Genomic DNA, 27624 nt, shown 5'->3' on the forward strand with positions numbered 1-27624 from the left:
CAGAGAAGAAAAACAGGAAAACAAACCCTGACAGCTTCCTGGCCAGACCTACCTTCTGCGGATGGTATCCTGCCACACAAATTAAAAGAAGAAAACAGTTCGGGTTTGGGAAGCCGGGGGGACCGAAATGGCAGCTGTTCAGGGACAGTGGAGGTGCGCGTTTGTGTACTTAGGGGAGAGAGACGGCAGTGTTTGAAGGGCTATGTACTGCGCCTTCCTCTGCAGGGATCGCTGGCATGGACTGCTTTGAGGATTTTGGACGATTTGGCACGTCCTCCTCGGCAACAATCGTGTGTGCTTGTATTTTTAAGCGCACAAACAAAGCAAAGTGGTAACTCCTGCAGCCGGGGCTTCATTACATTGAAGGAAGAGACGCTGCGAGTTTGGAGGTCAAACATGGAAGCTGGCGTTTGTACACTGATGTCGTTCACAATATCTGTGCTTTCAAAAAAGTGACCCGGTTTACAAGGCAGTAATGTCAGTAATGAAGGTTCAAAGCGATGTGCACTTCCTTTCAATTCTAACCTCTTTATAGATGAAGGGCTGCTATGTAACTGGTACTCAAACAAAAAAAAGACAAGAATCTTATATTGCCAATTTTTTTAATAACACTTTTTATATTGCAATTGCAAACTCAGTTCTAATTAAGTATAAATTATCAACAAAAAATCCTTGTTTTAATTCTGAAACACTCAAAACTCTCTTAACTATACCCCTAATTCAAACAGTAAAATCATTACAGTGAGCAGATATATTAATACACTTGTTCAAACAACTTATAAAAATAGATTGCATTTTCAAATACATATTTACATTATTTAACATATAGATAATGATATATATATATAAAACAAAGAATCAAAATAAAATAGAGCCACACTGTGCAACAAGTGAAGAAAGACAAATTCTCTGAAAGGAATACAATTGCTTTCAAGATGTAGAGGAAGGATCAAACATTTCCACGGAAGTATTCCTTTTTAAAATAAGTCTTTGTACACTGACTTGCTGCAGAATACGGCCTAGGAAGTTTAACCAGCTCTGTCCTTAGAAAAATGCACTCAAACAGATGTTAAAATGTGTAACCTTTTCTTCACAAAAAATTTATCGTGTTTCATGGTAAACTGAAGTACAGGATTCAGAAAATCAGTGCTCAATTCGTTTTGATCAATAATGTTATTTGAACCAAACAGTAGACATCATAGTTTAGCCAATTTCTGTAGGAACATCACAGGATTCAATTAATGTTTGACTTTCTGAGGTAATTAAACAATATAACACAAATTTGTGTAGGCATCTTCTGATAAGAGGTTAAGGATCTCAACTGGTGTAAAAAATAGGATAAACATCTCTGTGCAATATTTCCTAGGTGCTTTGAACAACAGAATATGAAATAAGTACTTTATTGGAGAAAAGAAAGATTGGGATTTCTAAGTGAAGCTGGTTCAAACTTACAGTGACATCTCTATTTATGGGGGGAAAAAAACTAAATCAAGAAAATACAAAGGATCCCCGGGATCATATTATTCAGTATCATGGTTTTAATTTACAACGGCACATTTACAATTTTCCATTGCAGAGACGGCAGGGCACTGTCAAATAAAATACTCCCAGTTCAAAGCGAAATAGAAACGTACAGTTCTATTGCAAGGTGGTATTTAAGATCCCCCCCTTGTGATAAAAGGTTGGTGTAAACTCCATATTCTTCAGACTAAGGAATGCAGCTCTTATATTAAAATTTCATTACAAAAAAGAAAATTGAAAGTGTTCTGGAACATGTTGCCCTGAGTTCCTCCACAGTTACTGCATCTCAGTTGTTTTAACCCACACGGTTTTCAAAACCAACACCTGGAGTTCCAAGAGTCTCTGCTTAATCCGCCGAACTGCGTTTGCCTACAGCCCCGATCAAAGAAACATAACCCACACAGACAGAAACGAAGAAAGGAAAATTAACAGTCTTTCCATGCAAAACCATCGACCACAGCACGGAAGAAACGAAGCCCCCGATACGATCTCACGTTCTCCAGCACGGACTGGCCCAAGCAATTGTTCAAGCAATAACTGAAAGCGATAACACAAATTGTATAGCTGCAAATAGGCCCTGGCTTTTTCAGTCCATGTGCTCAATTGCACAGATACTAAAATACATCTATAGTCCCTCGATGAGAAAATACTGAGTACATCAAACATCCTGAAATGACCATCAGGGGTTTGCTGCAGTGCTCCAGTTGATTACTGAGCAGAGAATGAGAAAACCCACATGCAGAAGAGCTTGCAATGAACATAAACTGAATTCCTTCTTCTTGATATCAGTTAGAAATGACAGCAATGTGAGAATATTTGCAGGGAGAACAAAAACTGTTTTATATTTTGCTGTATTTAAAAAAAAATACATATTTTAAATTAACAATAGGTAACAAAAGGTATATATTTAGCAAATATAAGAAAAGAATACTGTATTTTAGGCAGCTGTCCACAATTAATGTTGTATTACGTGTTCTTGCCAATTTCCGTCTTCCTGCTGCGCTCACATGACTAATGGCTTGCAAATGTTACCCTTTCATGATTAGGCCTGCGTGTTATTATGGTCATTTGTCAGAAAGTGCAGTCCTTGCTGATTAATATAGGCAAAGCACAGGTGGCAAAGGCCGACACTGGGGGGAAACAGAAGACTTTGTTTCATTTTGATGCTGCATGAGCTACTTTGAATATTACTGCATTCATACACAGTGGTGAAAGACACAGACTGAGGATAAAGTCGAAGGGTATAAAGTGAACATGAACAGAAAATACAATGCGAGTATAATTTATATAAATAGGCAAACAGTCAAATAAATATAGACAGATAAATATACAGGTAGATGGATAGAAAGATATCGGCTCATATTCTTAAACATTAATGTCTGGTTTAATTGACCACCTTTTTTTATAGGATGAAGAACAAACACCCAGTGAAACGAAATAAAACTACAGCTCGAGACACGTCCCCACTGCTTTGTGTTCCTCCTCTTCGTGTGGGATAAAGGGGGCTGATGTAGTGTGATGGTCAACTAATATGAACACGGCAGCGTCTCCTGCATGCGTGGACATTTTCTTTTAAATAAAAAACGGCCGAGTGCTCTGGTTTGACTGTCGGCAGCCACTAACGGGTGATTGGTCAACAAATGTCACCTCCCACTCATCAGTAACTTGATGACGAATCAGTAAAGCCAATTATTAAATTAGCATAGCCCCTCTGGTACAAGCCACTCCCATTTGGGGGTGGGGCAATGACCTCACCTTAGTCCTTGCACTGCTTTTGATCAATATACCCAGTTTAGGCAAAACATTTTGAAATCAGTGTGAAGTTATTTTTACCTTTAGGTTTTTATTAAATTCTTTCAATCCCTTTAGAAAACACATAAAAAACCCCATCCTGGTCCATACTGCGATCATAATCACTGCTGCACGTTTTCAGTTTTATTAACCACCTATCTATGCAAGGCTCATAAATGCAAATCCAGATGGCTTGGCTTGCATAAAAGGTTAATGGTCTCCGGGGAGAGAGAGAGTGATGGATTGGTAGGGCATTTAAAAACATGTACTTGCAAATTTACAAGGCACATTCATTATGCGCGCACACAGAGCCATAACGGATTTGATTTAGGCAGCGCCTACGTGTGACCGGTTGCAAAAAGAAACATATTTTAGTTCCAGAGTCGACAGTGTATTATTTTTTTTTAAAGTTCAATATGTCGTGTGTGGAAATGTCATGAAAAATCTCCGATTTTGTGGTCTGGAGAGAAGAGAAACCATCTTAAACACAGAATACTGGAGAAACAAAACTGTCCAATAAAGGTGTTGGAGTGACAAACCAAAAATCTGCTACAACCACAAGACAACGACAACAACTTAAATGTAAATTCAGTTCTGGAATTAAAAATGTCAGAAAACAAAAGCAGAGAATGAACTGTTTTCTTCACATACCTCGGCGTTTTCCGTTCAGACATTCAACACACCCAAACCCAATACAGCACAAATCCCACGACACTCGGCTCCTCCAAGCCCAACGCACACCGTTACACCAGACTGTTAACCTCTGACATCCCTAGGTCAACCCCGGAGCCGCGGTGGAAATGAAGTGTACAAGAACGGGCCGTTGCCAATACGGGACGGGTTAAGGATGCTGTCCGTACTGGGGCGGAAAGAGAACTGGGCCAGAAGCGGCTGGGCGAGGCTTGCCCCGGTGACCTCGGCCGACTCCGGGGGCCTGCCAGCTCACCGATTCTCTCCGCCGGATGTCCGACTGGGGAGGGGGGGCATCTCCAGGGCGTTTTTCGGTCTGTAAACATGCTGCCAGCGACCCGTGGCAGTTTGATCCTGTTCTGTTTTCATTCCGTCACCTCAGAGTCCGTCGCGCGGGTCCGTCGGGGCTACACCTGCACCCCCCGGCCGTGCATCTGTATGACCTGCGCCCTCAAAGTCTGGATCGCAGTCAAGATCTGCTTCTGGTGATCCAGCGAGGTGATCCCCAGGCTCATCACGTCCCTGAGGAAGAGAGCGGGGACAGCAGCTGAGACCCCTCACGCATCGCCTCGCTCATTAGGAAGACAGTAACGACACGCAGCCTGTTTCGGCCCGGCGATGTCGGCCGTGGGTTCACACTATGAATTGCCTCCTTCCCTCTTGATCCACTTCTCTATTTATTTCTTTACTAACAGCAGATGCAATTTGTCACAACTGCCTATTTTTTCTCCCCCTGCCCAGAAACACTGTGTTAAATGTAACCTTCACGGCTTACCTTCTATCCATTGGTGAATATTTCAGCTCTTTGGTTATCTGAGCACTGTAAGGGGTCTGTGACTGACAATCCTTCACTTCAAAGTACAGAAATCACAGCCGGGCAAACATCACTGACTGAGGCGAAAGCATCTCTTAGCTTTGGTCCAATATTGCCCAAGACCGGACCGGTGAAATCAGGCAGAAGTGACGCAAAACACATTGTTATTCAAAGTGTCACAAAGAGGCAGGCAATATTTATGCGCCTGGTGAAATTAAAAGGATCGTTTTCTTTGAGTTAAAAGAATTAAAACGGTGAAAAGGTTAACATTTCATGAAATACACCCATGCTATAAAATTAGACTAATGACTAAATAACAAATGAAGCAGTAATGATCCTCATTAAGTTAAAAAAAAAAAACAAAAAAAAAACGATACTCCAAACGTCATGCACGCTGAAAAATGTATTTTCGTCCCCACAGCTTTTAATTGGAAGTAGTGCAAATTAAAGTGACATTTTGTCTTGTAAAGGAAGAATGTGATCTCTCCTAACACAGTTAATTAATTTACTGTACTACGGCTTGTACAGCACACGAGTCTCTGCGTGTCCTCTGTCAGGCGATGTTGAAAGGTTTATTAAGCAGCTGTGTTGTGCTGTCAGGGAATTTGAGTCTCTTACTAAATAGTCTCCCAATCATTCTCCGCAATCAATAAAGTTTTGGGTGTTTAACTGCAAAATAAGGGGCAAAGACTTATCTGGCATTTGAGAAAATACTGCCATATACTCTCAACTGAGCCTATATTGATATTATACATCATACATCTATCTAAATAAACATTACATTGTCTCTCTTACATCTACATTTGAGAGACTGCTAAGTTTGTAGCTTTAACAGTCTACAGTTGCTTTCAGAATAGCGTCAACACTTTTCTTTGAATCGTTGGGCACAGAGGGAAAACAAAGGGGGATTTTGTTTGCGATAATGGAGTGAAAGACTGTCAAGGACAAGATCTCCCTTCGAGACACATGATTACACCGCGATTGTCTTCTCCCCCGATACTTACTGGACTGTCATTCGCGCCACCGCCTCCAGATAGCAGTAGCCCGCTGCTGTGAAGTTGTCTTTGTACCTGCCCATCTCGAACGCCTCCAGCCACTCCCCCACAGAGTTGAAGCTGGGGAAGGAGGAGAAGGTGCGCTCCGTCAGCGGGATGGAGGTACTCAGAGTCCTGCAAGAACAACACAGCCATCTTCGTCAATTCCCTTTCGACAGCACGGGCAGATCCGACTCCCCTCCCCGACTAAAGACAGAGACGCGGACCGAGACAAAAGACACACAGCGGACACCTATCGCTTCCCAGGGTCACAAAACCAAGAGAGGGAGGGAAATTATACACTTGAATGCGACACTGAGAAGAGTTTCAGAACCGCAGTGCACAGACATGGCAAATCCCATAAATACACCCTGTGCAACGAGGAATCTCAGATCACAGGAACGCTCCGTTCAAGCGTACGATATTCCTGCACCTTTTGTCTCATTTCGCTTCATCTTGTACCGCATTTCTGCATATGAGGTTTGCAATGTATTGTGCATAGTTTTCGTCATACAAACGCTAGTGCCACGTCACTGTTTACACTTCCTTATGGCGTGTGAGTCGCCGTCGCCAGAAGGTCAAGCAAATAACGATTAAACACACACAGATGACAACACAGACATATGCACAGATTAATAAGACCAATAATTCACGACAAGGCCGCAGTGACTAATTTACAAACGGAGTGAACACAGTCTGTGATTTTAGGCACCGATCCTGTGCCGAATTTAGTAAGATAAGGAAAAGGCTCAAGATATAAAATCCCTGCAGCCTTGGAATGACGCAGGAAGTGTTTGAAGTGACACAAGTTCTGTCATTAAATTAGCCCACAAAGGTGGTGACTTTCTTCCTGTTCTTATAATTTACTATCATTACTATATTTAACATTTTCCTCGTGTTAACGGTTGTAGTTTTTCATGTCTGTAATCAGGGAATTCCACGTCAATTACCGGTTTATTTAAAATAAGAATCCAGCGTGACACTTCTGAACTTGGCATGATAGGGTACACACATTAATAACACAATATCAATAATGGAGTCGTGCATTTTATTATTCTCTTGAAAATAAGGCTCTGGGTTAGATTTATTGTTTTTTAAATTGTCATCTTTACAGAAATGATGACAAATTCCTGAAAATATCCTGTTTCATTTACAATTTCAAGCCTTTTGTTAGTTTGAGGAACCTACGGCCTCCAACCTTTTTTTTATATCAAAACGATCCTTCTAAAATTATCTTGTAAATTGAAATAATCACAAGATACAATCTGTCTAAATGAACACTTGATTGTATTATCTTTGTAATCTGTGACAGACACCGTCATTGTTAAATACATTGTGGTATACAGACACAAAATAGGTCAATGCAATGCTCAGTGTTTAATTAAAATGATGTGATTTATGACGGTGATCTGTAGCAGTTTCCTAACTTCCTAGGAGTTTTATCCACTCAATATTAGTCAGTTGTATTAACAGGCCAGTACATCCACTCCGAACACACAGACACGGCCACAAACAAAGCCATACCTTGTGCGGGCGATCGTGGATGTTTTCACGCTGTCGGGATTGCGGACCGTCTTGTTGAGGATGCTGTGGATTTGTGCAAATTTCGGCCTGTCGTTGTGGTCCTTCTGCCAGCAGTCCAGCATCAGCTGGTGGAGTGGGGTGGGACAGTTCATGGGCGCGGGCAAGCGGAAGCCGTCTTCGATAGCTTTAATGACCTGCGGGAAACACGGGGCGCGACAGAGACGGGTTCAGAGGTGACACCCCACCCTGGCGGCGCTGTCTGGATTGCTAGGGAAGCACCTCCCCTTTCTCCGCCATTATTACTGCCTGGTTCATCATGTATCACTGCAACAGGGAGGCTTCAGATGCTATATTGTTATAGATCTCTCTGGGTTTCTGATTGAAACCCATTTACCTAACTCTCCGCTGAAATGGAAAGCTATTCTGCAGAACGGCGCCGAGTCTAATATCATGTGGTTACCTGTGAACTGAATCTTCGCCCCCCCCCACCTCATCGATATGAATAAATGAAATTCTAGATTGAATATCATCATGAGATGCCAGAAGGTACCAGGAGTAATTTATAGTGTTGTTATTTTTCTAAAATAATAGGAATAATAACAGATTGGGATTCTTTCTTGGCATTTTCTGCAGCTCAAACCATTTCAATAGTTTATTATCATTCATTCGACTCCACATCTCTCTCCCGTTTCTGAAGATGTCATTCTACTATGCCTGAGAGTTGCCATGAACGTATTGAGTGTGGGATCTGAGGGATAATATACATGGCTGTGTAGGCTCTCAAAACAGTGCGTTTTAAATATGGCAATATTTTATCTTGAAAAGAAAATCTCAAACAACTGTAAATACCAGTCAATTAAACAAAGCAGGGTATAACTGAAGTCTTTTTTCAAATGCTGTTCTTGGGAATCAGCTCAAGACATTCAAACAGCAACAGCAGGGTTTTTTCCTCTGCCTTTCCACACCTTTGCGATTAAATGCAAGTTCAGTTCTTTAATTTATTCCTGCGTTCGTTCCGAGATGCTGCCGACAGCACGGGCTGTTCGCTCCCGACGACGGCAGCGTTTGGCTCCCAGCGAAAGCAATATCAGGAGATGCTGAAATGAGTCTTGTACATCACGAGCGCTCATAAGCTGCCTGACAATTCTCTGTCTACATTAATACGTTTATTTGAATGAGTTAATATGCATTATTAGAGAAAAAAATCCCATCACTGAACGTATTCAGAGCCTGCGGCAAGCCATTTGAAAATGACATTAAGCACTCACAAAGCTGGCCTAGAAGACAGTAATTTGTACATCACCTGCAGCTAACTGTTAGTTTTTTTTTTTTCCCCAAAACAACCTGTTTTCATTAAATGTATCAGTTACAAGAATCATCTGAGTCTTTGTAATTACAACAAAAGGAACGCATTGTTATTCCTGAGTGGGAAAATATATGTAAGTGATCCCCACACCACCCTCCTATTTCGTCCATTTGTCTGCTCCAGTACTCACGTCCTGGTTGGACATGTCCCAGTACGGTCTCTCGCCGTAAGACATGACTTCCCACATGACGATGCCGAAGCTCCACACGTCGGACGCCGAGCTGAACCGGTGGTACTGGATGGCTTCTGGCGCCGTCCACAGGACCGCGCTCTTGCCTCCGTGCTGCAGAAGAGGACATCGGAGACAAGGATTCACACATCAGCTCTCTCGGGCAGCGACGCAGTCTTAGCCTTTTCATTCAACAAGAGCTTTGAATGAGGCGATTAGGAAAAAGATTAAGGGAGATCTCGAGTCATTATCAAAATAATTGGCGCATGCATAACTAGAACGTGTCTGGAGAGAAAACCGGCAGAACCTGCGCATCTCCAGGACCAGAGAGGGGCAGCCCTTGACACACTGGGCACAGGAGAAGAGTTATATGATCTCCAGAGCTCCTGCTATTAATCTTCTGCAGGGTTTCGTAACAGGATTCTTGGCTTTACTCCCGTTGAGGGCTGGCTGGCAAGGTTGGCTCGGTTTAGTCATCATTATTCTTGATGAACCGTGTCTGTGTGCAAATCGCCAAATCCTGCCAATCACAACCATCCTGTTGTCATTAGTCTTAGTACCAAACGATGGAAAAGCACAGATCCGCTGTGTCACGGTGGACCACCGAGGACCGCAACACCTGTTTAGAATAAATGGATGTTGGCAGAGACGCTTGCGGCCAAATTAATGTGATATAAAAAGCAAAATTCCTTTTCTGGAGATTAGACAAGAGTGACAATTTGCAAAGTAAGAAAGTAACATTCTCAACTCTTCAGACAGGCGCGGGGAGATGGATTCTCAGGGTGTTACAGATGTGTTTTGATTCTGGGCTGCTTCCAAGATGGTTGGAGAAACCATCCCCAGATATATTCAAAGCAGTGTAATACGCAACAGATGTGTGACAGTGTTTCCTGAATGACTTGTGCATTTAAGGTGTTCCCAAATAAAAGGCGTTGATCCATAAATGTAGCATTAGAGCATTCTGATCAGTCGGTTAATTGCACAGGCGGTTTCACAACCCGAGCGCTTGGCACCGGACGCTACGCCGCGATGTGAAAAGCAGTGTCAGCTTAGACTACGGCGATCGTTACCAGGGTCGTGTACACGGCCTCGATCTTCTCCTCCTCCGACGGTCTGAACCCGGACACCTTGCACACCAGGCTGCTGTTCACCAGCACCTTGTGGGCCGCGAGGCCTTTATGGATGTAGCCCATTTCCGTGAGGTACTTCATCCCCGAAGCGATTCCACAAAGCATCCCCACCAACTGGATGACGGTGAACTGGCCCTCGTGTTTCTGTGAAAGACCGATACACCAAGTTTCATTTCACCGGGAAGAAGAGACGTATTAAGACCGCAGGCACTGAAGGAGTGCTAAAGTATATCAGTGTGAAATCCCAATCATAAACAGGCTTCACACCTACTGTGAATCTTAATAATCAGTTTAGGGGTTTAAAATGACTTCAGCAGGGAAGGTGTCTAATTTTCAATAGTAACCATTTTGGGTATAATATTAATTTAATCTGTCTTTTCTTCATCACGTAAATTAAAAAGCATGCTGTTTCTTTCCCCTTATCACAATCTCTGTTAGATGACTTGAGAATTCTTGTAATCACACCGAAGGCCATTAGGATAATATCAGGATAACAGATCAAGCTTTACAAGTGCATTGTGGGGGTTTTCTTTCATTCCAGCAGATGTTCAGTACTGACTTACCCTCAGAAAAGAGTCCAGGACTCCATTGGCCATGCACTCGACTACAATCATCATCGTGTTTCCTTCAGTGGGAAGAAAAGGACATAATAACAATAATTATACTGATTCGATCATAGGACAGATGTAGTTAGATTCGTTGTCAGTCCAAACCATCTGTCCCCCCAGTAACACTGTATAATCCACAGTGAAAGTATTCTCCAACTACTAGTATGTACAATTAGTATTCGTTTAATTGGAAACACTTTAATTGAGTTTAACCGCAGTCCTCTGAATGACTCAGGGCAACGACATCAAAACTCCCCGTCAGTGTGAAGGTATTCAAATGTTCTTGAGTCAGACTGTCTCACGAGTTTGCAGTTTCTATTTGACGTGAGTCACTACATGTCGTGCATTCTCCTTTTCATTTCTCCGGTTATGTAACCCGCGGTGCGTTCCAGGGGATCCTCTGTTACAGGGAACGGGTCGATCCTGCGATTGAGCTAAAGGATGCCCAAGTCGTTGCTCTTTACTCTCCGGGCGCCGTGCCGAGTGAATTACGTCCCTCTCCGCTCGCCCGAGCCGGACTGAACGATCCGGTTCACCGACAGGCCGGTCATTCGAAAGAATAATACGGGAGCAGCACACATCTGAGTTGTCTCTTCTCTCGGCGTCAAGTAAAACCTTCCAGTTGTTGATCTCGCTCAGACTGACGTGCTAATAGCTTCCCCTCGCAGACGTGAGTGAGAGGTAATGAGAAGCAGCCGCACGCGGGTGTCACTCTGCTAATGTTTGTCCAGGAGGAAGGAGGCGAGATGCAAAAGTAATTAGTCTGTTCTCGACTGCACTGGCAGGCGGCTTTGCAAACTCTTTTCAGCGGCTGTAGTTGCTGGGATAGTAAGTGAACAGAGAACTGTCTAAAATGCATCAGCAACAACAAATAACATCCGTAGTGAGCAATTAACAGAACAAACACAGGCATCTACTACTTCAAAACTCAGCTCTAAGACGAGCCGATGTTTTTATACCTCTTGTGCATCGATCACTTTACATTTTAGTTCCAACTCTATCTGAAAAACAGCTGTTAATTCTATTTGAGAAGATTTACCATTTAGAAGAACCTTACATTCATTCAATTAAATGAACGCAATACATAAAACCACACTTATTTATTTTGTATTTTTGTAATTCTGAAGGCCACCTGACTCGTATTGTAAATGTACGAATGGCCACGATACATCGTCCATCTAAATTGTCTCTGCAGGCCTTCATATATAGAGCAGGTGAATATATATATGTATACCGTCTCTATATATATGAAGGCCCAGATAGATATGTATTTATATATTAAAACACATGCTCTCTCACAGAGCCCTGGCACAGTCTATAACCTAAGACATACAGCCTCGGCATTAAATAATTCAACTGTTACGAGAAAGGTGCTTATGCCTTCAAAGAGAAGATTATTTAAACTTCTTGTCTCACCTCCCTAAAGCATTTAAGTCTTTAATGGCTTCAGACGAACCCATTCCATTACTTCAGAGAAAAAACATTTGTGAGAATTATGTGTTGGCGCTCAGCGTGACGCGCGGTTTCTAAAATGGTGGAAAATAATGTAAGCAGATAATTTGTCTTTCTAATTATCACAGTAAGATCCATTAATTTCCACGGTGTCATAAAACGGGGTATAATTGTGGAAGATGTGTTTACGAATACAGATCCGGATTACTCAGACAGAAAACGGCACCATCAAATTCCTCCTAATAGCGCACACTAATTACCCCTGCGCATCCTTCCCAGACACGGATTAGGGAGGAATATGTGGAAATAATCTTTACTGACGGAACAGGTGCAGCGAATCCATTGCAAAAGCCGGGGAACCAGGCGTATTTACGGCGCAATGTCGATGCTCAGAAGTTCAAAGAGCAGAATCATATATATATACCGACAGGTGAATTTTTTTGGGGAAAACCTGAATAAATGAGTGGAGGAACATAACGAATGCAAATGCCTCCAAACAGGTGTACTGCATGATACAATTAAGCAATTAACATCCTATCATGCTCTATGGTATGTATACAAATGCTGAGCAGGCCCAGTTGACCTCAATTGTGGATCAAGGTGGCAGTGCATAAAGCCCTCATTACAAAGACAAATGCACATTTGAGAGTTCAGTGGTGCAAAACCCATAGGCACTGGTCTACAAAGATGTGGACAAAAGTGATCTGGTCAGATGAGTCATCCTTCACCATATTCTGGACGAGTGCATGTGTGGGCCACCAAGAGAACGGGACAGGCCTGACTGCTGGACCCCTACAGTGAGGGGGTCCAGAGGCTCTGTTATGCTGCAGGGGGAATTTTCCACTTGTCCCCTTAGAGGGAAGGGTCACTGCAAATCATGACAGTTACTCTGAGTGATCACCTTTATCCTATGGTGACACATTTCCATCCTGATGGGAGTGGTCTCTTCCAGGATGACAATGCCCCCATCCACAGGGCACGAGGGTCACTGAATGGTGTGATGAGAATGAAAATTATGTGAATCATATGCTATGGCCTTCAGTCACCAGATCTCAACCCAATCGAACACCTATGGGAGACGTGTCAGACAGCGCTCCCACCACTGTCATCAAAACCCCAAATGAGGGAATATCTTTTGGAAGAATGGTGTTCATCCCTCCAGTAGAGTCCAGAGACTCGTAGAATCTGTGCCAAGAGCATTGAAGCTGTTCTGGGGCTCGTGGTGCCCAACACCTCACTGAGACACTTTATGTGGGTTTTTCCTTTAATTTGTCACCTGTCTGTATATATAAATCTATACATTAAGTTGAGCCTTTTGTGTACTCCGTGCTGTTGTCTGTTACACAATCAATTTTCCATAGTTCAAACCCTCTGTTGTTCAGCTGGGAATCGGCGATAACTCTGCATCAAACAACCTATGTCTGAAACCACGTACATCTGTCTAAAACACCTTTGATCTCAGGGGTTTATGGTCTGTCCTCCCGCTGTAAAACTGCTGTTGATATGAAACCATTTCCCCCTGTAATTGGCTTTCAGGACGAGGTATCGGAGCGCGGCGGATGAGTGCCAGTCAGGAAGGATACGCAGGTGGAAGCGCTTATATGTCAAAAAGGTAATGAAGTTCGCGGTGCCGTTAACTCCAGGAAATCTTTGTTAGCGCCTATTAAAAGACCTCCACGCTGTGCCTGAGCCCGGCTGCGGCAGCCATTACGGGGCCATGCAGAGCGATGAGATCCCTGCGCTCAGCACTGCCGGTATTCAGCGCTCACCTCCTGTCACTTCCACAGAGTCGTCCGCTACTCTGAACACAATTAACCCGACGCACGGTCAGACGCAGGGAAACTTTCTTTGTTTACACAGTGGATTAATAGTCCAATTCACCTTCCTGAGAATGAGATGAGAAGGCTTCCCGCCAGCAGGTTCTGTGACCTTCGAATGCTGAGGTTAAATAGTGCATGTACAGGATATAAATATATATATATATGTTTGTTTGTGTGTTTAGAAAGAAGGATGTAAAGACAGAGAATCACACAAAACGTACAATTGCCTACATTCTTTGGATGAGTGGCCGAGACCCACTTTGTGCTTTTTTTTTTTTTTAAATGGCCCAAAAATAAAGTAATTTGGTCCAGTGCCTTTCAACTTCTCCAGCACAGGATGTGACAGTTAATACAAAAACTGAGCCCGGAAGATACAAGCTCAGGATAACGAGAGGAGACAGGAAGATGAACGACCGGGTAAGAAAGCAAACACAGGCTTGGGACGTCACTGCAAAGAGTGAAGGACCTCACGTGAATAAGGCTAGACACACGGCAAGCAGATCTGAGCATCCCTGGATCAGGTTTGGATCCAGTCCAGGAAATGCTGAATAACAAACTGGCAATAATACAACCGAAATAAACTCCTCCTGGAAGAAGGCCAGACAAAGTCAAGAAGTTTGAAGAAACAAGTTTGAGAAACTCATATAAGAATCTCAGGGAGACCTTAACCATCCGTGAAGTGACAAAAACTGAGGATGATAATATGATTATATCTGTATCTATATCTATCTCTGTCACTCTATCTATGAATCTATATTTTTAATGCATTTTGATTCCTTTTTCTACGGATATTTACGGCTTTGTTTCATGTTTGGCACAATCTAAGGTACTTCTCATCAGATGCCAAGTAGTCCTTCAGCTGCACGAAAGTAACTCTCAAACAGACTACAGATCTGAACTATTGAATCTGCACTCCCTCGACATGGAATTAATTTAGCTCAGCATCCTCCAGGAATTTCCTCAGGGCTGCTTCAGAAGAGGCAAAAAACCACACAAAAAAAACGTTTCTGTGCAGAACTGGAATCGATCGCTTTTCTCTTTGGTGGGACTGTAGAGACATGCAGGAGAAGAGCTCCTCTCACCTCTGGTAATGACCCCCTCCAGGCGGATGATGTTGGGATGGTCGAACTGGCCCAGTATCCCGGCCTCGGACAGAAAGACCCTCTTCTGTTTCTCCGAGCAGCCAGATCGCAGGGTCTTGATGGCGACGGGAAGCTCTCTCTTGCTAGGAAGCTTCAGGCAGCCCCTGCAGACCTCTCCGAATTCACCTGCATTTCAAACCACATTCATATATTACTGGATCAATAATTGTCATACACAGCTCTGCCCAGATCGGTCTAAAGAAGTTATCATACGTGAAGATCATTATTCAAGCAATGAACTGGGGAAGACGGAAGTTAAACTATGTTTTTACACACAAGGTTTCTACAAACTTCCTTTTCTTTCACCAGTGTGATGTAAACCTCAGCTACCTGTGGTGATGATTCTTTCAATTTTTATGCTGGAGTTGTCCAGTTCTTTGGCAAAGACATGGACGGCCTGGATGAGGTCTTCACAGGTGTCGGGGTCTATGTATGTACGTCTGGTTGGAATCTTAACTGTGAAGAAATGGGAAACAAAAGGGATGAATGTAAATAGGGCAACCATTTCCCTTATAGAGTTGCCAGTGTTACAAATACACCAGGAAGTGTCTACAAATATGTTAACTATTTAGCTCTGCATCAAAGATTTGGGTAAAGCCACTAGATACGTGTATTTCAGACACTGCATGCTTTCAGACCTTTCAAGGCATCAGTGAAGAGGTTGAGAAAGCAAAGCGTGTGCTAATGGCAGGAGAACAGAGATTCATATTTTGGTTTAGGTGGTTCACATTGATCCCACCAGTGTTTCTATAACAGGGGCCCGTAAAGCTGGGCTGCTCAAACAGCGGTGTTGTGAGAACGGTGCAACGTGGAGCAATGAAATTTGGTGTAAACACAAATAGGACCGTGGGGGGGTCATGCAGCCCCACATCATATTAGCCTCTCGAATACAACTCTGAGCTCTTTAATGTATCTGTGCGCCCTGTGCTCCCATGCACGTAAACCATCGCAGACACAAATGGTCAACACTGAGCATCTTCTTGTGTGTGCTGTCATCGTCTGTGTGGATGTGTTACCCGTGGGCTCATTTCTATGTGTACTTAAAGTCATCGCTCTGCAGTGCATAGTTCTTACAATGCAGTTGTTTCAATAGACCTACTAACATTTACAGGACCCTGCATGTATATATATATATATGCAAGAAATACAACAATTTCTCAATCACTTTCAAAACAGATGATTAAAAAGCAAAAGCGTTACCTCCCTCCCTCAAATTTGTTTTATGGTTCCGACAGTTTGCATACAGTTTATTTACTTCGATCAGATTATAAATATATTAAAGCTATCTATGCGTTCACAACTCTGATTACATTTCTTACGGCCACTGCCAAGTTGGGATAATCTACCCCCAAAAAAACTGGAGTCATTTTACTTGCTCTTAAAGATGTATCGATTAGCACCTGACACACGAACAAAACCTGGAACATCAAGAGCACAAGAGCAATTATAAAACTGAATTAAAAGTGGGAAAACTATATAAAATTGCCAAGCAATGAGCAGCTCAATCGAAACTCTACTTTCAGGAATGAAGTTTAGCAAGAAATAATCATGGTTGTGCTAATTATTTATTTTCTTTTTTTAATGCTTCGGTATGAGGCCTACTGTCATTTTAATTCTGTGTGTTTTCTGATAACTAATAGAACTCAATGAAATGCAAATCATCCCACAAGCAAAAAAAACATGTACAATTGTATTTATTATTTAGTGTAAACCATGCCAGTTAAAGCCCTCTGTCGACAGAGATTTTGCTGGAAAAACAGTAAATGTGTCTCTTAATAAGCAGGTATGTTTACTGTGTTAGTTTTGTGTCGGGCAATTTTTGTCATATGGGTACACACCTAAAGCATCCTGATCATTAGCATTTCATGAATACACTGCAGTCTCCAGCATTCACTGCTTGGCTTTGAAATAGAATTCTCTCGAGTATTTCATGCTGAGCATTATTATAAATGTTCTCTCTGTTACACGTACAGGAAAGTAGAAGCGGGTCATAACTTATAGAAATCACTAAAACAACTCTGAGCTTCAGAGTCCATAATCCCACAATGCAGTGGGAAACATGTCCGATGTTCACTTTAAAAGTCGCCCTTTACATGTTATTAACATGCTGCTTCTATCCTCTCCTTCACAATAATTCATGCACTCGAGTTACTTAAGGTCCGTACTGCAGGCATAGTAATTCCCGAATATCTGCCGTATTAAAAAGAGTTTGCCGGTGCCTGGAGGAGTCTCGCTGCTAAAGAGCATCACCAGGCCGAGGATATTGGACTTGATCAGATACGTTTGACAGATACGCCGAGTACAATGTCTTCTAAACCGGCACATCCGCTAAGCACACAAGTCATTTATTATAAATCTCCAGTCTGGAGAGGAGGAGTGACCCCGGAGAATAATCACATCCTCTATCTTTGCCACTTCTCCTCTGACGCTCCAGCGCCCATCTAACTGGCAGATGACAGACATCAAATGAGGATATCAAGGGTGACATTTAAAATGTGTCTCGGCAAGAGCTGCCTGTGAAGTCACTCACTCTTTACAGTCACGGCCCGCTGAGCCATGCAGCCGCCCACCTCCTGGAGATGTTAAATATTTACCCAGGGCATGTGGACGGATGCTGATGTCTGTGGATTCCGGGACACATGGTACATTTGTGTTATGTATTAGTAATGTATTGACATCAAACGCTATTAGCGGTGGGGGCAGAGGTCACGTGCGGTTTGGTTGAGATGTTCCCACACCATGAACAAACGCAAGAGAGCTTCAGACCTCCTAGTGCTCTCCTGGCACTAGAAGTCCCTCTCAAAGGACCAGAGTATTCAGTAAAAAAAACATCACCAACAAGTTTAAATTCAAATTCTTAAAGCTCTGTCCTTTCTCAGGGTTTCTGGCCAGTCCCCCATCTTGGGAGGGAGTGAATTCCCTCACATTTCACTCACTCACTCTCTCTCTCTCTATATAAACTACTCTCTACAGAAAGCTGGATCTTCTCCCAGCCCCACTTCCCCAGAAAGGCCACCAAGAAGTGGGCCGAATAACTCCAGCCCCATCGGCATGTCCACAGCATCCATCACCCCCTGACGCGTGGATGCCACGTCTGTGATTGCCTGCTGGTCGGTGCTCAGTCAGCGTGGCCGGCCCGGGCTATGAAGTTGTCACGTCTGGCCGTCTCCGGGGAGGTTTATTACAGCACTGCCGAACTCGCTGGGACAGAGCCATATGATAATACGCTTCTGAAGATGCGCTGATGCAGTTAAAAGGCACATAAATAATTTTGAGGCTCTTGTGCTCGGGAAGGGAGGCTAAGATTTACTCCACAAAGCCCTGTCTGAGACATGTATTTCTTCTTTTAAGGGGGCTGATCAGAGTTTATTATGCATTGGCCCGAAAGCGCCATTTTGGTCAGGTGTTTACTTATTTCCATAACCAAAAACACATCTGATCTCCACCAGATACGAGAGAAAGAAGAGACGCATCTGAATCTTGATACTGTCAATTCGAATGATAGGGAAAGTGAGAACATGATATGATATCAATGCCAGTGATCAGTGTTAGTAAAGATTAATACCAGGGGGCTGTGAATGATGGTTAAATAAGATTTTACAGGATGAAAATAGTGGAGTGTTTACTTCATTTCAGTGTCTGCCTTTTACTAGGAAAGCTGAACAACTGGGGAGCGTGGAAACCTTGACCGGCAAATCAATTTAGGGGGACTTGCCTTTGAAACACCAGGACCAGGGAGCAGGAAGGAAAGAAATCTGCAATTTGCCCTCTGCCCCAGTCAGTCTGTACACATTTTGTCCGTTCAAACTTTTGCCTCAAACCAGTTCACCCCTACCAGCCTTGCGTTATTGCCAGTGACCATGTCGGGCATGAAATACGAGAAGTGTCCTGCACTTACACTGAAAATACAGCTCCTCATCCCCATCTTGGCTCGCCTTGCTGTAGCCACATTGTCTGAAATGAGAAACACAAAAATCATTAACCATAACCAGACAGATACAGATAGAAAGAGAGTCAGATATATAAAAATGCCATTGATATGAATGGAAAATCTTAATTCATAGGATCTAAAACATGTGTTCTGCAAGAAATTTCAGCGAATCAGCGGCACACACTGGTTTCTCTCACCAATAGAGGCCGGGTGCACGTCACAATCGCCCGTGTTTTCTCTGGGATACCGTGCCTCCATTAATGTCTTCATGCATCTTAATCAAGTGGCAATGTTGGTTGTTTGATATGAAATAATTCAATTGAGATGACAGAGAAATTTCACTGAACTTATGAATCAATAGCCGATGGTAAAGTAGAAAACAGTTGTGTTCTGTGATCTTGACTGCGGTTTTCGGGAACACGATGCTTTCAATGAAAAGTGTGTTGAAATACAGTGTCAAGCAATTACCATAATATTAGTTTTCTGTATTAAAGATTTAAACCAGATTCCTTATGCACAGTTACGCCATGAACATGAAGGAGCGAATGAAACATGACATCAATTATCAAAACAACATTTTGCAAACTATTCTTAAAAAGTCATAACAGATTTTGGTCCAGAAATCTGTAAAAAGAGACACCTAATCACAGAAAAATGGCTGAACCGGACGTTAGCATTGACAGCAGAAGAATATATAATACCAGAAGATTAATTGAAATAAATATCCCAAAAAGCAGGACGCTGGTTATTAGAGGCTTAAAGGATTAGAGATGTAATGATACAAATTAATATGTATTGTTGTATCTTTAAGAATTTAGCTGCAGATTTTAAAAATAGTTCAGATAATCGGGCACTCTGGGGTGCAAAACTTTTGTAAAGTTTCTAACTGTTCTTAGTCTTAGACACACTCAACATAACCAGGCTAAACTAACCAAAAAAAAAACAATGAGTGGATTTGTGTCTTTCATTTCCATTGTACAGTCTGATTGGTGTAGAAGGTTTTAATTTACTAAAATCGATGGACCACTGATATTTAACAGTAACAAAGCGATGGGCGACAGGAAAGAAATGGATAACATGAACAAGCACTGTGAAGTCCTATTAACTTATCTCTATTTGCTCTATTGCCATAGAGGACTCTTTCAATTATTCTGTTTAGCGAATAAAAATAATACAAAATCAATACAAAGGGCTTATGCATTTCAAGACGTGTGAAGGAAGAAAAGGGGAATGAAAGGGAAATGAGAAAGGGAAAGACTATCCAACAGAACAGAGACGATCAAGTTTAACAACAAGGTCCTAATTGATTTTTTAAAATGCAGACGGCACCTCATCCAATCAGAGATGCAGGAGAGGAAACAGGAGGCTCAGGGGTTTTAATGCCTTTGAACCAATAAAAGCTTTGGCACGAGAACCTGGAACTCTTCCTGTGCCTCAGCCACTCTTTCTGAGAACAAACACAAAGTTGCCTCCTCTGATAAACACCGAAGGAGGATTAGGACTGGAGACGAACTTGGGAGCGATTCTATTGGGGCAGTAGTTGCCCTGAGAGGAAGTGAGGAAGTGGCTCAGAACCGAGGGCAAGGGTGGCGGTGTGTTTAAAGGAAGCGGTACCTTGTCCACCTCATGCTCGACTGTTCTATATCAAGTCAATATGTAAGTCAGTCCAGAAAGATAAAAACCAACACACAACCACACAGACCACATGTGTAAACATCATAGAACAAAATCGTAAAGAACTTTTTAACGAGTTACTGCTGAAAAGCTGTGCCATATATTCTCAATCTTCACAATCCTCTCTGGGACTATACAGAAGAAGAAGAATCGTACAGAGCCCTTCCATAGTAAAACTCAGCCACCCTGACACTCATCTCTCATAAAACACCAAGCACAAATCAAAGCACAGAACACCTCATCCATAACTGATTGTGTGGCCTAGCAGGCAGATATTTATAATACAGGGTTATGGAAAAAGGCTCAGTTTTTGGGCTCTGCTACAATATTATACGTGGGAGCCATGGCAAATGGCTGCTGAATGAGTGAAGTCAATCAGATTTTGTTTCTCCTGCTCATAAGTCCTTTAGTATAAATCCCAGAGCTGTCCATCCTCTCTATTGCAGCCTGTTCTTATTCCATATAAAGACTTTTCACAGAACTCACATTGATAAACAGAAGTTAAAATAAACAGGACACAACCTCGTCTATAAAATCAGTAACCAGTATTAGACCACCTCATTGCTCCTGTAGTTTAATTGTGCATATCTCTGAAAAAATAGTGTAAAAAAAGTTTGGATAGTTCATTTCCGTGTAAACTTCGACATTTCACACATGCACTTAATTTAAACTACTAAGGAAAAGCACACAGCCACAGATGGTAGATTGCAGATTATTTTAGATGCTTGGCACTTGTCACCTTCACAAAATGGATGGGATCACAGATCAGTAAAAGGACTACAGCGCATTGGGTTTTCTTGTCATTTTGTTCCAAGGAGATAATGAGCGCAAACGCTCTTGCCAATCAAACTGTTTGTGTTGTTGGGGTTTTAGTTTTACAAAGGAAATAGTCTGATGGAAAGTGAGTTTCAGACTCGACTCAAGTCAATAACGTCTTTTGAGCGCAACACTCAATACACAACTACTTCTCTCTCTAACCCTGGCCACGTTCGCTCGGGTAGAAGAATGGCAAAAGCAATGTGGAGCATGCGGAGAGGGGACACACACGGAGGACAGCCGAACCCCAGGGACGCTGGCTGGGCGGGCGGCTGGGTCTGAGCAGGCACAGAGATGGAGATGGAAGAAAGAGTGCAGAAATTAATGTACCTCTGAGGCTGTATGGAGGCAGAAGGAGGTGGTGAGAAGGAGGTGGAGAGCAGAACCACACTAGTTGGAGCTATATTGGAAGGGCTGTAGATACTGCTGAAGAAGAAAAGGTATGTCATCTATCGTGCGGAGGAAGGGTGACACAATGTGTATCCTTCTGGATGACCAGCACTGCTTAACCACGGGGGGGAAATGGTGCCGGGCTCAGACACAGCGAGGGTGAGGGATGAAGGGATGGTTGGGTGATAGTCATTCAGGAAACGGTGGGACATGAAGGACAGTGAGATGATTGGAGTGACCGTGTGGCTGCCTGTGTTTTGAGAACAATACAAACAGTAATCCAATGAAGGCAGATCTCAGGGAATGATCTGGGTGGACCTTATTAAAAAAGGTGGCTGAGTGAATGTGCTGGAGATGTGTAGCTGAATAGATGTGCTATTACTGGTTAATGGCCTGACAGCTGCTACCGGGTCATTATTCCATGTTCCCCCTGATCAGATTACATCCGTATTTTTTATTTTTATTTGCATGCTGTTACCGGAATCATAAATTTTCGCGGTGCCTTCCTCATTATCGCTCGTCCAAATTTGGCATCTGCCTGCAGTAAGGGGGTGGGGGTAGCATTTGCAGCATAAGACACAAAACTAGGTCCGCTCCCCAGCTGTGTTATGACCTATAGGTGTATAAATAGTGATCATAACAATCGTGTTGAGAAAACAAGCGCAGGAACGGCGGCAGTTGGTGACAAATTCTGTTGTAAACACGGCAGCGGATTGGGCTTGGAGGGAGAAATTACAATATTTCTGTTGCCGGTAACAAATGGGCGTTCTACCACTGACAGATGCGATGAACATGTTTTTTTTGTTTTCTCTGAAAGGGATTCATGCCTCTAATGATGCCATAAAATATGATGGGGTTCATGGCTGTGTGTGTGAAGACAACATGCACACACGCTCTGTGGAGTCGTGTATGTGCGCACACAGCGGTAAATGAACTCGTTAGGATATCGCCTTTGAAGGGAAGCCTTTTGTCGGGAAGCAACTCGTCTTCCTAATGTGTATATTGGCCTTTTTGTTAACTCGAGCACAGTCTACACAGTAATGGATACACACAAAGACCAGAGTACAACGAAGAAGAAAACAAACAAAAACAACACATGCCCTGCTGAGTCAGGCTTAAATGCATTCCTGGGACAATTACTCAATGTGTATAATTTGATGATCAGTTTGCCAAGCGTGGCATACAAGGTGAGGTACTGATCAATTGTTTTTAAGATAAAAAGAAGGATTGGGATTTCAGCTGATGTCAGGATCTATGCAGTGCCATAGACGTGGCTACACACATCTGTAGAAGAACATGTCTTGACCTATACAGTGAATTGTGTTAAAGAGAGCAATTCTTGTATTCCAAGAGTCTTCAACACTGGCCACGTTTCATGAATCTCAGCTGCTCATCAGCCTATACGCTCTGTTAAAGGGTTAAAACAATCAAATATGGATAATTACAAGTGCCCGGTATGAATTTATTCTGGAGTACATTCTCACTGCTGCGTACGGGTGCAGCGTTTTAACGGTCCATTCCCTGAACGAGAATTATGAAGATTAAAGTGTTGTGGGTTCAAAGGAAGCGACAACTCCAACAAAAGATATTCAGGACAAAACCCCAAAACATTTAAAAAAGCGATGCTTCTGACATTAGCGACGCGTCGGCGCAAATTTCCGTACGCGCCGCGCTCGGGCGATCACGGTCTGAAGCGCCTCTGAGAAATGAATGATGACAGCTATAAAGAGAGGGATGTAGCGCTGGTATTTGCATGTCATATTCGCGGCAGCGCTGGGATTGTCTAGATGTCACGCTGATCAGAGCTGCTGTTTAACGGATTGAAAAATCAGTTACACGTCCATTCTAAAGTGGGCGGATTTAAATGGGGTTTCGGATTCCCACACGAAGGAATAATTCCGGGCTCTCCGAAGACATTAAGAAACGCCGACTGAGATCCGTGCTCTATTGCAATCATACCCACTTAGAGCCCTGCAGCCGACACTTAAACACCATCAAACACACACGATTGGATGTGCAGTCTGTCTCCTGGTCGTTTCAGATAAATTTGTCATATATGTTTACCTATATTGTTTTAATCAAGCACTAACAACTTCATATCCCTGTAAATAGACCTCCCAGATATACAACTACACACAATAATCGACTTTAGAGACAACCAGTCTTAAATAAAAACACCTTTGTGTGTGATAACTTGGGAGTAAATGTCCTTCTTCAAGACTTGATTTATAGTCAGTTTGGCTTTAGATCAGGCAATGCTGGTTTGTTAAACGATAAAGTGGCAAATTCTGAATCATTTATGAGCCTGGGCTACTGGATTAATTTACAATTTAAAATTTAATCTTCGCCGTGGAATTGGGGTTGGGAATGGATGACTGAGGACCAAAATGATCATGCGTAGACGATAGGATGAAGCAAACTTTTAAAAAAGCTCTGTATGCCTTAATTAACCTTCGCACTTAACTGAAACCATCTAAACAAAAAGCCAACCGAGGTCAGAAAGCAGCTCCTCTCACTCCCAGAAGGCATTGCTTGAGCACTTGAGCAGACACCAATTAATAAAAAGACAAACCACCAGAACTAGTCATCAATTTGTGCTTTTATCTTTTGTAAAATATGAAACTGGCTAGAAATTCAATTCATATACGACTGGCAAAACCGACGGATGAAAGACACACTGAGCTGGCGAATTAAAACAGTGTGTTCTAGGAGGCGTGGGGATATTTAACAGCACCGTTCAATATATATGTGCCAGCCGGAAGAGATTACTTATCCGTTTTCATTATGCTCTGCTCTTCTCTAAATTAATAGTCTTGTTCGCAGGGAAGCTGAGGGGCAGCGTTGGCACGGACCTGGTCAGGCCTGCGCTGACCTGAATAGAAGAGTCTTTTTAGCGAGGGCCACATCCATCACGCATGGTGACAATGTTTTCCAAATGATAGACTGCGCTCCGCGAAATCTACTATATATTCTTAGATCAGAATTAATGAAAACCATTTCACAGTGACTCGGTTTAATCAATTTTTATCAGTGAGATTAATGTGAAGGTGGGATTGTTTTTCATTGGGAAATGTGCAAAAGACTTTTCGGTTTGTCATCGCGTATGCCGGCTCCCGGCGGGGCATGGAGGTGATGGCAGAGCGAAGGACTTGTCAAGGTCAGGTATTAGCACACAAAATGCTAATTGAAGGCGAAGTCTGAGAGAGAAAAAACAAATTCCTTATTCATGTTTCTTATTATTATTTTTCATTTTTAATCGCCACACTTCCCAAGCATTATTGGTTCCACAGTTGATTGATAATATAGTACAAATGCTTTTCAAATTAAATATGAAGACACTGTTTCTAGTCAAGGGCCTGGATACTTGAATTACTGTTTTTTTTTTTCTGAATGGGAGCAGTACCTTGTAGGCTCAAGAAGGATTGTTGCATTGTTCTAGATTTAAATCCCATTTGTGATTAAAATAAAGGACATGCTTGGGGTGACTTAACAATAAGAAACAAATCTATATATAATGATTGGAAGAATCAATCTTTAACAAACTGTAGATCTTTAGACATCTGTCAAATTTGGGGAAAATGGCCACCTCAGTATTTTCATGCAATCTTTCCCAAGTTTACATCCAATTTATATTAATAGCTTACACATTATTCAAATTCCTGAATGAACGAGGGTGAAATGATATCTCGTCTTTCCAGCGTACAATAGGAAACAGACTCATCTGAGTGGAAAATGACACATTTAATGATATGGGTGATTAAAAGGGATGTACACAGGTTTTAATTTACTTAATGTAAACCATGATACTTTCTAAAAGAAGGAATAAAAGTACTACATTTCATGATTGTTTGCATGCTTGGTTCAGTGATTAACAAACAAACGAACACTACGTAATTAAAGTTAAATAATAAAACTGCAGACCGTTAAACTAAACTAAGCTCAAATGGAAATTAAACCAGGAAAATGCCACAAAATGATTGGTTCATTTGTGGGAAATGGCGGATTTTGGAACCAGAAAATTAGATTTAGAACAATTAAATGGTTCTAATGCTTCAGTGTACTCAACGGCATTAATAATCCTCATATCCCTGTATAAAAATTATTATTTAATTGCAGCGGTTTATTTATTTCATTAATATATTAAAACTGTGCATGAACATTTGGAAATATCAATTTTCTAACGTATTGCTTTCTTAAAGACACATGATTACTTTAATGAATCACTGAGCTCGTTCACGCGGTCACGTTCTCCAAGTTTTCTGAAGCTTTAGTCGCATGCATTGTTTGGTCCAACTTTCACAATACTTTGAAACTGGTAAAATCTGAACAAAACATCTAACAGGAATGTGTCAGACAAGGCCTCACTGTGTGCCAATCACAGTTGCAATGGGATACAAAGACAGAGATTACAGACACGGTTTTTACTTGGCGTTTGTTTTGTTTTTCCGCCAATGGATTTCGTGTTGCAGATGTTGAGTCTTGGCGGGTCTGACTCTCACACCTACACCCACAGACCTTCTCTCGGAAAAGTATGCTGCGCTCCAGGATATGAAACTTTTTATTCCTTCAGTAGGTTTGCCCTTGATGTACCTGAGAGGATTCGTGGGCGCCAATATTGGATTTTAATCGCCGCTTCACTCTCCCCCAGGTGGGTAAATCGCAACACAGGGGTACAAAATTACCAAAAAACACACAATGCCCTAGACGGTGAAGACAAGAGAGAGACAGAGAGAAAGTACTGAGGCAGTCTGGGAAGAATTACCACATAATGATGTTAGTTTTCATTTATTTTTAAATAGTCTTTTTACTCTTTTTTTAAAAAGCTCAGTTGTTTCCAAGTCTTTTCACTCACTTCTCCGACATGACCAGTATTTTCTCAAAAGCAGGAGGGGAGTCGTGTTTTAAACGCAATGGTGTGCATCTCTGTGTCCCTCTCTGTCCCTCTCTCATGACGCAGAGAACGGCCCACCCTTACCTCCTCCAGATCATGAGACCCACGCCCATGGAAATCAGCATGATGAGAGCTGCCACCGACACCACCACGATGATGATCACAGGGTTCTGCTCGCTGGAGGCCAGAGCCACTGCACGGAGAGGGAGAGAGAGATAGAGAGAATAATTCATATTACTGCCCAGACTCTGTCCACAGCCTTGGTCACATTTCACACAACCTGTGGAGCCACCAGTGGGCTGCCCTGTCACTGTTAACTCAGAGCGTTAAGTAATCAGAACCAGAAAATTCTCCACAGATAGTCCAAGGCCTGGCCCAGTCTTGTAAAAGTCTCCCAGTCCCAGAAAGGGTTCCCTATGATCCACTTTCAGGACATAAGAACCAGAGCACCGGTGTAATGATGCTTCTCCTACGTATCACGCTCCGATGCTTTCTGATCATTCATGGATTTTATTTTATATCAAACTATATCAACTATATCAAACTCACATTTCCACAGCTAGCACAGTGATGTAATTCAGCATGAACATCTGTTCTGGAGAGACAGGGCCCAAACACAGTGATTGTGAAGTGGGCAGTTTAACATGGCCCTGTAGTCCTCTTGTGTTCCCACAGCAGTTCAGCGCAACTCAAAAATGAACAGCCATTCCTGCCTGTCAAATAATGTTTGAGGATGTACACAGTGTTATAGTGCGAGTTAAAATATAGTTTGGGCTGCCGTGTGTGTGTGTTTTATGAACATCTAATCCACTATTTGTTTAAAGACATTTAAATAATGAATGACATTCAACACAAACAACA

At 42.4% G+C, this 27624-nt stretch overlaps 1 protein-coding gene across 1 annotated transcript in view; it reads right to left on the reverse strand.

Annotated features, from left to right (window-relative positions):
* Positions 1-1515: 1515 nt before the first annotated feature.
* epha10 (EPH receptor A10) overlaps positions 1516-27624 on the reverse strand; it is a 140649-nt gene continuing 114540 nt past the window's right edge. The window contains exons 8-18 of the mRNA XM_066717577.1: positions 26848-26956; positions 21813-21908; positions 18960-19015; positions 15392-15517; positions 15002-15187; positions 10603-10664; positions 9980-10183; positions 8871-9023; positions 7375-7568; positions 5821-5985; positions 1516-4524 (exon numbers count right to left, since the gene is read on the reverse strand). Of these exons, the coding sequence (XP_066573674.1) occupies positions 4410-4524; positions 5821-5985; positions 7375-7568; positions 8871-9023; positions 9980-10183; positions 10603-10664; positions 15002-15187; positions 15392-15517; positions 18960-19015; positions 21813-21908; positions 26848-26956 (1466 nt within the window). The 3' untranslated portion in view covers positions 1516-4409. The remainder of the gene's footprint in view (positions 4525-5820; positions 5986-7374; positions 7569-8870; positions 9024-9979; positions 10184-10602; positions 10665-15001; positions 15188-15391; positions 15518-18959; positions 19016-21812; positions 21909-26847; positions 26957-27624) is intronic.

Source organism: Amia ocellicauda, chromosome 11, assembly GCF_036373705.1.
Source record: "Amia ocellicauda isolate fAmiCal2 chromosome 11, fAmiCal2.hap1, whole genome shotgun sequence".
Classification (NCBI taxonomy): Eukaryota; Metazoa; Chordata; class Actinopteri; order Amiiformes; family Amiidae; genus Amia; species Amia ocellicauda.